This window comes from Heterodontus francisci, chromosome 4 (genome assembly GCF_036365525.1).
Source record: "Heterodontus francisci isolate sHetFra1 chromosome 4, sHetFra1.hap1, whole genome shotgun sequence".
Classification (NCBI taxonomy): Eukaryota; Metazoa; Chordata; class Chondrichthyes; order Heterodontiformes; family Heterodontidae; genus Heterodontus; species Heterodontus francisci.
Window position 1 is genome coordinate 138,241,836 of NC_090374.1, and position 12,198 is coordinate 138,254,033.

The window sequence follows — 12,198 nt, forward strand, 5'->3', positions numbered from 1 at the left end:
ACTTCCGCAGACAAATAAGGCAAGGGAGAAAATCTTAGCCATTATCTCCAGAAGCCAGCATATATAAACTCCAGTATAAGTTGACCTCTGCCTCCTCCCTCAAAGAATTTCACCTCCACTCAACAGATCTCCGCAAAACCATCTTAATCATCTGTAAATCAATTTAAAAGAAAACACAAGAGAGCCTGAAAACAATGTCTCGGCACCAGTTAGCAGATGAGGAATAGAGATACGATAGTAATAGTCTTTCTATCACAAATGAAGCAAAATGCATGAAGAACAACTCAAGATCATACATCAAACATAATAATGTACCTTATATAAACTCTACAAATTCCAACTTTTTCACATTAGTATAAGCTTTAGTATGTTCAAGGGTGTAAACCACTTCAATGCAATTTATCAATTTTTACCTTAATTTATTAAAACATGAACAAATATAATTAAATAAATCACTATTTATGTCCAATGCCTTCACCAATTGCTGATGGTTTCGGTGTACCCCTTCTGCATGCAAACTCAATGTATCGACTGCATCATAATCTGCTTAATTTTCTTCGTATTAAAACTTGCCATGTCATGAACCTGGAGGTCAGAATTTTGCAGTTTTGAGAAATTATGTTGTAATTTGCTCACAGCCAGTTATGAACTACTTTTGTTTTCCCTGATGACTTGTTCATTCCCATCCCACTGCATAAGTTACTTCCTTGATACTGTATATCAAGGATACTTCCTTGAGCCTGAATCTGTGTCGATCGGTTCTGGTTTTATCAAGTTGGACCTGGCCACAAAATCATTGACTCCTCTGCAAAGGAAAATAAAAAAAAAAGAAAAGATGCCACAAAACCAGCTGCTTTTGACAATCATCCATGGTTTGAAAGGGTTATTGTTGAGCAAAACCTGGCTGAGAAAAACTGCTTGTGGCTTTCCAAGTTTATGACATGTGGCCCAAGGCTTAGTTGCTTAGATAGAGCTGACAAAATGCAAACAGGTAATATGCAATCGTTACAATTTATTTTCCAGTCAGAATTGTTTCAAAGATAGATTAACAAAAGAGGTGACTGCCATGAAACGATTACAGGTAAAGAGTATGAAGTTTAATAAATAGGCAGGGCTTTGTTGTTAATTAAAACCTCAGAGTTTAAAATCTATTTTGTCAGCTGCAGCATAGCAACATGTTTATCTTTACATATTGTCCTGGAAAAAATCAAAACATGTTTGAGATAATTTATCTGTTAATGCTTCCCATGGAAGTGTCATTTGCAGTTAAGAATAACATAGCACACTGTCAGGCCCCACCACAAGGATAGTTATCTGAAATTTTCAATATTAATGCATGGATGCTTTTAATCTCATTTTATAAAGAAAATTTAATCGAAGATTGGTGGAAGTGCAATGGGCAGGACTTCTTCCCACTGCAAGAATGCGTCCCTGATCCTGTCTGATTTTTACAGCCTTAAGATGAGTTAAAAAAAATTGAGTGTCTTAATAGCTCCTGCTGGGGAATTTAGATGAAGAATGGGCAAGGCTCAGAGGTCAGTTGCAATGCCATGTGGCTGGTCAGCCTGTATAATGTGGGGAAATTTTATTAGCGTGCCTCATCCTAAGCAAATGATCAATTGTATTGGCTTTTTGGCTATTTTAGTCTTCTCCATCATCCATAGCAAAGCTCGTTGCCATGGAGGAACATGCATCCTTTGCCCCAGTTCTACCCAGTTAGGGTAGAACTGACAGGTATGCCATTTGCACAGTGTTTGAAAAAAACTACGCATACTTAGCTGAGCATATTCTATGCTGCCTGTCATTCCTGGCAGGAAATATCGGAAGTGTTTAGGGAAAACTGAGAGATGCAGTGTTGCTCACAAGGAATTTTCCATTGCATTCTGTTGGAGTTGCATCAGCTCCCAGGTGCAAATCCAGTGGAAATTGTAGGTCTCTTTATTTAACATTATAATAATTTTCACAGTGTACTACAATTTCTTCCCAGATAACTACCTGCACAAACATACATACTTATATCATGTATTGATGTCCATCCCTGTGGCTAGTTATATCACATGACATTATGAAGTTGAAACTTCATTGTGTGTTATTAGTAACAGATGTAAAATTCTTCTGTCTGCTCTTTTAATCAAGGCATTAGTTCATCTTTTTAAAAATTACTCCGAACTCACTTTCAATTTTCAACAAGAAATTTCTGCAATTACAGGAGGAAGCCATTTAGTCTGTTATACCTGTGCTGGTGCTAGCTCCAAATTGGAGCTATTTCTGTAATCCCAATTCCTTTCTCTTTCTTCAAGGCTTTTATATTTTTCTTTTTCAAGTGCTTATCTAATTCTTTCTTAAATGTTGATTGATTCAGCTTCAATAGCCACATGTGATAAAACATTCCACATTCTAATTAACATCTGTCCATTTTTCTGAACAAGACTATTTATTGTATACTGCTCTCTTTTTAAAAATAAATTTTTATTTTAATTTTATTCATTTTCAAAAATCCTTTCCATGCACAATTCCTCAAAATAAGTGAGTGAACAGTTGATCCATTCCCAGGCCTCTGCCAATTTCACTTTGAAAGTTAATGGAGATGCACAATTGGACTCTTCCTTTACATGACTCCTTTTCTCAAAATTAGGTATTCACCATATGATAAATCATGAATGTGAATCCTCATCCTTGTCGATGCAGCTTATTGGTACCCAAAAATGAGCACATGGTGGCTAGCTGATGTAGTGGGTTAGTAAATTGTTTTATTTATTTATTTTTTATTTAGAGATACAGCACTGAAACAGGCCCTTCGGCCCACCGAGTCTGTGCCAACAAACAACCACCCATTTATACTAATCCTACATTAACCCCATATTCTCTACCACATCCCCACCATTCTCCTACCACCTACCTACACTAGGGGCAATTTACAACGGCCAATTTACCTACCAACCTGCAAGTCTTTGGAGGTGGGAGGAAACCGGAGCACCCGGCGGAAACCCACGCAGACACAGGGAGAACTTGCAAACTCCGCACAGAATTCCAGAGACTGCATTAATTCCAGTCCAGATTAATGGTGAGAATGTCTCCTCTCTTTGCTGAATAGATTTGGATTGTTGCAAACCAGTTCCAAATCATTTGCCACAGAGATCTGATGTTAATTTTGTGTTAAAATAGCAAGTTAGAGTTTATAGAGGCCATTAGGATGTCACATGCAAAAATTGGAAAATGTCACATTGGTAGCAGCATTTGATGCCTTTCCATTGTTGGATTTAAAGAATATTGTGAAGAACTTTCTCGCCTTTATTTTGAATGGAGTGAATAATGTCCTTGTTGACGAGGAGTGTCCAAGCATCTTGTCTTTGTGGGATGCTTAGGTGCATAATAGGAGTCTTGCAGGCAGTTATCACTTGTTCTGGCATAATGTGGGCGAGTGGGGTTTGGGAAATAATGTGGTCACTGACCTGACCCACTGCCCAATGAAAACAGAGTCTGCACTTATTTCTGTTGGGATAGCACCCCTTTTGAGCGGGCCCCTCGCCGAGCACATATGTATGATACTAATGATTGCCATAAGGAGGCACAATCCTCTTACAATATTTATTTGGAAGATCTACCCATTAGAATTGTGCATTAGAAGCAAAGTGTTAGGATTATGTTTTTTTGTACTGTTTCCAGCATGAACTCTTTTCTTTTTGTCTTCCAGTTAATGTTTAATATATTTTCCTGTGTTTCCTGCATCAGACCATGGTGCAAAATATGGATTGGATAATCATTAAATCATTGTTACCAATACTGTAAGAAAATTGACAGTAGAAAATCTTTCCAAGAGTTCAGCAGAATAGGGAGAATCCTTAATGCAGATGGGATCTGTAAACAGTTTCTCCAATGTACTACCCAATGAAGAAATTCATGCTACCTAAGGATGCACCACTGCACCAACAGCTTTTGCCAAGTCACGGGTACCTTACTGCACTCCAATCACAGTATTCCATGCTTTCAATAGTACAAGATGAAATAAGACTCTACAGGAACAGCACAAGATCCACACATGGATTGACTGCCATGTGATCATCAGTCCTATCTTTATGGCCTCTCCCCATAGATTGCAGGTGAGCAGGAAGCCATTTAGTGAGTTGTGTCATTGGACACCTGAAGCCAAACCAGAGGATATGATTCACGTACAAGTGGCCATTTTATCCCTGCCCACCCAATGGACATTGGGCGGGTCGACAGTTAAAATCACTGAAAGACTCACCAACAACACCGAATCATCCTGCAGGCTGCGATTTTAACCCACTTTTTGAAAGGAACACCCACCGGTGTCTGGCTTTAAATGTGCTGATGATATCAAAGAACAAAGAACAGCACAGCACAGGAACAGGCCATTCGGCCCTCCAAGCCTGCGCTGATCTTGATGCCTGCCTAAACTAAAACCTTCTGCACTTCCAGGGATCGTATCCCTCTATTCCCATCCTATTCATGTATTTGTCAAGATGCCTCTTAAACGTCGCTATTGTACCGGCTTCCACCACCTCCCCCGGCAGCAAGTTCCAGGCACTCACCACCCTCTGTGTAAAGAACTTGCCTCGCACATCCCCTCTAAACTTTGCCCCTTGCACCTTAAACCTATGTCCCCTAGTAACTGACTCTTCCATCCTGGGAAAAAGCTTCTGACTATCCACTCTGTCCATGCCACTCATAACTTTGTAAACCTCTATCATGTCGCCCCTCCACCTCCGTCGTTCCAGTGAAAACAATCTGAGTTTATCCAACCTCTCCTCATAGCTAATGCCCTCCAGACCAGGCAACATCCTGGTAAACCTCTTCTGTACCCTCTCCAAAGCCTCCATGTCCTTCTGGTAGTGTGGCGACCAGAATTGCACGCAATATTCTAAGTGTGGCCTAACTAAAGTTCTGTACAGCTGCAGCATGACTTGCCTATTTTTATACTCTATGCCCCGACCGATGAAGGCAAGCATGCCGTATGCCGTCTTGACTACCTTATCCACCTGCATTGCCACTTTCAGTGACCTGTGGACCTGTATGCCCAGATCTCTCTGCCTGTCAATACTCCTAAGGGTTCTTCCATTTACTGTATACTTCCCACCTGCATTAGACCTTCCAGTGCATTACCTCACATTTGTCCGGATTAAACTCCATCTGCCATTTCTCCGCCCAAGTCTCCAACCGATCTATATCCTGCTGTATCCTCTGACAATCCTCATCACTATCCGCAACTCCACCAACCTTTGTGTCGTCCGCAAACTTACTAATCAGACCAGCTACATTTTCCTCCAAATCATTTATATATACTACAAAGAGCAAAGGTCCCAGCACTGATCCCTGCGGAACACCACGAGTTACTCCTTCCATTCAGAAAAGCACCCTTCCACTGCTACCCTCTGTCTTCTATGACCGAGCCAGTTCTGTATCCATCTTGCCAGCTCACCTCTGATCCCATGTGACTTCACCTTTTGTACCAGTCTGGCATGAGTCTATCATCGATACTCGACTGCTATTTTAACCGTGGACCTGAGCAGGGAAGTTGTTGTGGATGTCCTGCTAGAGCAATCTAGAGGGAAGAGGAATTCAGGCCAGAAGAAGCCCAAACAGATAAGTTTTCTTACTTATATAAAATAAAAACAAGAAATGCTGGAACCACTCAGTAGGTCTGGCAGCATCTGTGAAAAGAGAAGCAGAGTTAATGTTTCGGGTCAGTGACCCTTCTTCGGAACTGACAAATATTAGAAAAGTCACAGGTTATAAGCAAGTGAGGTGGGGGTGGGGCAAGAGATACATTGATGACTGTATCGGTCGCCATTTCCTGCTCCCGCCCAGAAATGGAAAACTTTATCAACTTTGCTTCCAATTTCCACCCTTCTCTCACCTTTACATGGTCCATCTCTGACACTTCCCTTCCCTTCCTCGACTTCTCTGTCTCCATCTCTGGGGATAGGTTGTCTACTAATATCCATTATAAGCCCACCGACTCCCACAGCTACCTTGACTACACTTCTTCACACCCTACCTCCTGTAAGGACTCCATTCCATTCTCCCAGTTTCTCCGTCTCCGACGCATCTGCTCTGATGATGCTAAACTTCCATGACGGTGCTTCTGATATGACCTTTTTCCTCAACCGAGGATTTCCCCCCACTGTGGTTGAAAGGGCCCTCAACCGTGTCCGGCCCATTTCCCGCACCTCTACCCTCACCCCTTCCCCTCCCTCCCAAAACCGTGACAGGGTTTCCCTTGTCCTCACTTTCCACCCCATCAGCCTCCATATCCAAAGGATCATCCTCCGCCATTTCTGCCACCTCCAGTGTGATGCCACTACCAGTCGCATCTTCCCCTCTCTTCCCCTGTCAGCATTCCGAAGGGATCGTTCCCTCCGCGACACCCTGGTCCACTCCTCCATTACCCCCACCACCTCGTCCCTGTCCCAGGGCACCTTCCCTTGCAATCGCAGGAGGTGTAATACCTGCCCATTTACCTCCTCTCTCCTCACTATCCCAGGCCCCAAACACTCCTTTCAGGTGAAGCAGCGATTTACTTGTACTTCTTTCAATGTAGTATACTGTATTCGCTGCTCACAGTGTGGCCTCCTCTACATTGGGGAAACCAAGCGCAGACTGGGTGACCGCTTTGCGGAACATCTCCGCTCAGTCCGCAAGCAGGACCCTGAGCTTCCGGTTGCTTGCCATTTCAACACTCCCCCCTGGTCTCATGCTCACATCTCTGTCCTGGGATTGCTGCAGTGTTCCAGTGAACATCAACGCAAGCTCGAGGAACAGCATCTCATCTACCGATTAGGCACACTACAGCCTGCCGGACTGAACATTGAGTTCAATAATTTCAGAGCATGACAGCCCCCATTTTACTTTCATTTTTGGTTATTTTTTCTTTTTTTCTTTTTTACATTCTTTTTTACATTTTTTACAATCATTTTTTTTGCATTTATTTCATTTCATCTTAGTTTGTTCAGTTTGCTTACCCACTTTTTTTTTTGTTTCAGGTTTGCACTTGCTGCTGTTCAATATTCAGTCCGTTAACACCTAATCTGTACTAATGCTTTGTCTTTCAACACACCATTAACATATTGTTTGCCTTTGCTCCATGACCTTTTGGTCAGCTATGTGGCCTTGTCCAATCTACACCTTCTCCTTTGTTATCTCTTGCCCCACCCCCACCTCACTTGCTTATAACCTGTGACTTTTCTAATATTTGTCAGTTCCGAAGAAGGGTCACTGACCCGAAACGTTAACTCTGCTTCTCTTTTCACAGATGCTGCCAGACCTGCTGAGTGGTCCCAGCATTTCTTGTTTTTATTTCAGATTTCCAGCATCCGCAGTATTTTGCTTTTATTTAAGTTTTCTTACTTTTTTGTTTAACTTTCCTTGTGAGACCTGGAGAGAAGCAGGAGCATCCGTCTGTCCTCAGAAGGAAAATTTAGGCCCCTCAAACTCCACCTCAAGATCTTGTTCCCTAACCCTCCCTCCACCCTGATCATTTTACCTGGATGCCAGGTACCATTCCTTCTACCGCTCAACATTCCACTCTGGCCTGCTGGCCAACTGCCCTGTCCTGCCAGTATCGTGTCGGAAACTGACTTGGTCATGCAGACGCGGCCTTGGAATTAAAACCTCCTGGGCCTCACGCTGTTGAGATCAGGATTATTTGCCACCCATCTTGGCCCCCATCTATCCAATTCCCATCGCAAGTTTAAATCAGGGCTTTGGTCAGTGACTGTGCACTCAACCTTTGTTTGCACTGTGCCTTCCTCCAGTTGCACATTGTCTAATAGTTTAGATGATGCCAATGTGCTGCCCAGAGATGTAATAACTGACAGATGCTTCCACCACTGCCCTTGTCAGAGCCGCACAGCCAGCTGGGCCAGACAGCATTGGCCCACTCCAAGATCTTGCATTCTGACACAGGGCTGCTCGAGGTCACCCTCCACCTGAAATGCCCTCAATGGAAGCTCAGCAGCCTTTAACCTCTCAAGCTGTGTTCACTGGGTCATACACCTCATAGAAGAACTAGGATAGGTAATCAAGCACACAAGACAGAAATTAATGGATTACACAAGGCTGGTTCTTAATTATTCTTGTTAACTGTTATTCAAATATAAAGTTGTCAAATAGTTTCTGTTTTATGCAGGTGTTTACGTTTGTTGTCAGTTGAGGGCAAGACTGCAATGCATGGGGTCCTTCCCAGAGGTGGAAACACAGAACAAAGCTCTTGATTGTATTTTTCTTTGCAAAATGAGCAAGTACTGTGAAGAAAAAGTGACAACTGGACTTTCTTTTCTTTACCTTGCATTTTAGTTGCTGTCCGAATCGTCCATTGTGAATGTAATGCAGACCAATTCAAAGCCAGGAGGGGTATGCAAGTACTGCAGTGAGGTCCTCACTAACAAACCAAGCTAAACCGAGAATCTTTGGCCATGTAACTTTCTGCAGTGCGTGATATCAAACACAGCTGTGTGGTCATCCTTAGTGTCAATATGTGTGGACTGAAGACCCAATGTGTTAGGAAAACACTATAGCGCAGTTGGCACTGATGTAAGGAACTTGCACGGATAAGTTATGAATTTAAAAAAAAACTAGGTTAATAGCTGGTGATTATCATACCCTGAATCTTGTCTGCATCTAATGCTTTGATGGGTTTACTTTACTGACCTTGTAGGTCAGTAATAAGTAACAATGCAAAATAAGTAGCAATACTAAAACTGAAATTTACTTTATGCAAATTACTTTGGAGGCTTTTAAAAAAGCTTACCTGAATACATGTCATGAGGGGGCCCTGGTGATCGGCCTATACTGCTGTCCACAGCATCTTGTGGTGATGTAGCAGGCTGCAATGGTTGAATAGTGAGGCAGTCATTGAGCATTTCCTGGTCTGGCCCGTTGCTGGATCGTAACTGCAAACAGAATTAAAAACAGCTTGAGTGAAAAAGAAAACAATGACCTTCGACAAGAGGCATCAAAATCTGTTATTGAGTTTTTTTAAAAAAGCATTATTCAGTGGGGCAGTGCCCATTGAAACATATATATTCTTGAAATGGATTGTAAACAAATAGACCTTGTCAAGTCTTTTCACATTACAAACCATTCAGGATGTTTTTAATTTGATTACTCACTGTTCTACGTAGGAATTTAAGAAGGATTTGCACCATGGTTACGTATTCAAGAATACATACTTTAGAATGTTACAAAGTGAAAAATACTCATTTCAATTTGATGTATAATTTTGTCCTCATTTTGTGACAAACTGACACTTCAGCATAAAGTATATGTGAAATGGGAAGATTCATCTCTCTGCATGCAAATACATGGTTGAGCAGACGGTAATAGGCTCTTAGTGCTGGAATCAGCTCAGATGCAACATATGCATCTCCCCCTCTCAGCAGTAAATGTTTTATTGGGCCACTGGGAGGCCATACTAAAAAAACTATCTTTTTTGCCACTATTGTTTTGCTGTTTGGGCTGTGTTCTGTATGCAAGTTGCCCCTTTTCAGGTTATATCTGATCACTTTTGTGTCATTTAGCACTTTTCTAGCTTTTGGTAACATTCCCAAAAATAGTTTCAAATGTACAAAAGCAGCAAAAATTTTCATTTTAAGCTCTGTAAATGGTTAATGTTTACATAAACTGTTCTTTCACTGAAAGAGCTTTTCTGAAATCTATTCCAGATTGTTGAAATGGAAGCTTAAATGAGCTTGGGTTGTCTCAACCCAGATCCACAATTTAAAACCCTGGCACTAACTAGTTCAAAATTAGCAATCTAATTAACTTGTAATAATTTGTGTGAGAAATGGAAATGTCATACTGGCACAACAGAGACTGCTGTACTGAGCCTAAGGCCATGCACATGAAGTTAAACTTCTCACTTCTGATTGGAAAAATAAGAAAGGATGAGGAAGCGGTAATGAGGATCTACAGGTAATTTGGGGCAAAAGAGGGAGGAGTGATGTGAACATTTTTTTTGAAAAATAGCATTCTACAGAGGTTTTATGCTGCGAGTGCTATAATTTAATTGTTTATATCAGAAATACTGTCTAACTTGAGGATACAAAAAGGAACAGGGAAACACACAGTTTAGATATCGAATAAGCTACGAGGTTTATGCCATGAGTGAAATCAGCCGATTAATTATTCCACTGTTCAACATCATACGTACTATTTATACAACAAATGATGTTATATGGCAGTTACTCTGCACATCCGCATCTTTATGACATGGGCTGGAATTTTACGCCACCCCAGCGAGCCAGATGGTGGCGGGAGGGGTGACGTAAAATGGAGCGGGAGGTCTGGGAGGCCTTCCCAACCCAGTCCCGTCTCCGCCCCACTTTACGTAGGTTGGTGGGGGGGCGGGGGCGGTGGGGGGAGATGAAAAACAGGCTGCCCGCCCCAGGTCAATCAAGGTCCTTAAGTTGCCAATTAACGGCCACTTAAGGGCTTTCGCCCACCTCCATGGGGATTTTACCCATGGCAAGTGGGCGTCCTGGAGCCGGGAAAGGCCGCCCAGTGAAAGCTGTCAGCCTCTCCGCGCCCCGGGGTGGGGGGCCCTGACAATCGGGCTCAGGGTGCCCGATTAAGGGCCACCCCCACTTCCCCAACCACCCCCAGGATCCAAGAGGCCCCCCTTCCACCCAAACGACCACCCTTGCCTCGCCGGGGCATGGCCGATTACCCCCGGCGAGGGGTAGCCATGTACTGCCCCCTCTTCTGTGCACTCATAAAATTTCGTAAACATCTTTGAATGTGAAATTATTTTGAGCAAGTATCACATCTTCCCTTTGCAGCTGAAAGAAACTGAGGCCAGTCAAAAGCAAGCAAGTGGCAGCCTGTGTCTGCAATTAATTGCCTGAACATGGAGCTCTACTTTCCTCCGCTCCACAAAACCATGACCAGACCTAGAAAAATGATGCAAAACGACTGCACAGCAGAAGGGACAGTACACTACACTACAAGCACTCCATGCAAATATTTCACTGTACATGTATAGAGCTCTTTTTTTCCAAAGATGTGAGCATCTCCCATTATAGATCACTGGTGAAATGTTACCAATAATGCAACGGTAGTTCAGCAAATTTTTGTGCATCTTTTTACTAAACATTTCAATGTGGTGATGCAATTACTATCAAAACATGTCATGAAATTGTCATTGCATCATTTGGTTTCCACACCATCATGATCAAAATGAGGTGAAGTCCTTTCTCCTCCTAAAAACAGCAATGCTTCTTGAACACAGAATAGGAACACAGTCAAACATATCCAAGTTTACACATGGATGGGCAAGCTAACACTTATATGTTAGTGTTAGATATTGAATCAGACCAGCACAGTAGTAATGAATTTAGTGTCAACTGACAGTTTTGTGCTGAAGAAATTCAGATAAATTAGGATTATGTAGTGATCTTTTTATGAGGAATTTTAAATGTCTTTATTTGGCTCTCTTAATAGATACTGTGCAGTTCCATCTGATTACAAGCTGACTCTCGTTAAGACTGTAATATTCCCTTACTGAATTGTTTTGTAATTGACTCTATAAACTTAAATGAATATTTCCTCATAAACTGATAGTTATTATTTTTGTCTTTCTAAAGTATTTTACCATGAAATTTGATAAAACTCGAAATGGGCACTGGGATTGTGATGCGCAATTAACCCGCTCCAATTGTTTCCCATGCAACCAACAGCAAACTTGGTGTTGCCTGCTCATGACCATGATTGTAGCATGCAGCCAGCGTTATGCATGCTGCTGAGTGGTTGCACACCTGAGCAGGAGGCACCAAATTGTGAGAGGCTAGCACAGCTGGGATTTTAAGAGTCCTGTGTGCTTCTGATGGCGGAAACGGAAGTTGGCGGAACTTCCGATTCGGTCCTTTTTCCTGTTTCGCAAGCAAATTATTGGTGCAGCAACAGGCGTGGGAGACACGTGCAATCATGCAGTGAGGACAGACTTTCATTTGTGGAACCCACTGTCACTCTGTGAAGCACCATGAGCCACACGTCAATAAATCGTTCTGTGCTGCAAGCCACAAGAATCAGCAGCCTTCAGAAGCATATGTTGATTGTGGCCACAGAATAAGATTACTATAATTTGGACTTGATTTACCTTCATTTTCAGTTTGCACCCAAGGACCACCTTCCCCTCATAATTTTTTTTTGCTTGTGACTGTTCCATCCGCCAGCCCTGAT

The 12,198-nt window shown here is 42.3% G+C and overlaps 1 protein-coding gene across 2 annotated transcripts in view; it reads right to left on the reverse strand.

Moving 5' to 3' along the window:
- The window catches only part of LOC137369267 (zinc finger protein GLIS3-like), a 927,786-nt gene that overhangs the window by 153,330 nt on the left and 762,258 nt on the right, over nt 1-12,198 (reverse strand). For both annotated transcript variants that reach the window (XM_068030232.1, XM_068030233.1), the window contains exon 7: nt 8,771-8,912. In XM_068030232.1, coding sequence (XP_067886333.1) covers nt 8,771-8,912 — 142 coding nt within the window. The remainder of the gene's footprint in view (nt 1-8,770; nt 8,913-12,198) is intronic.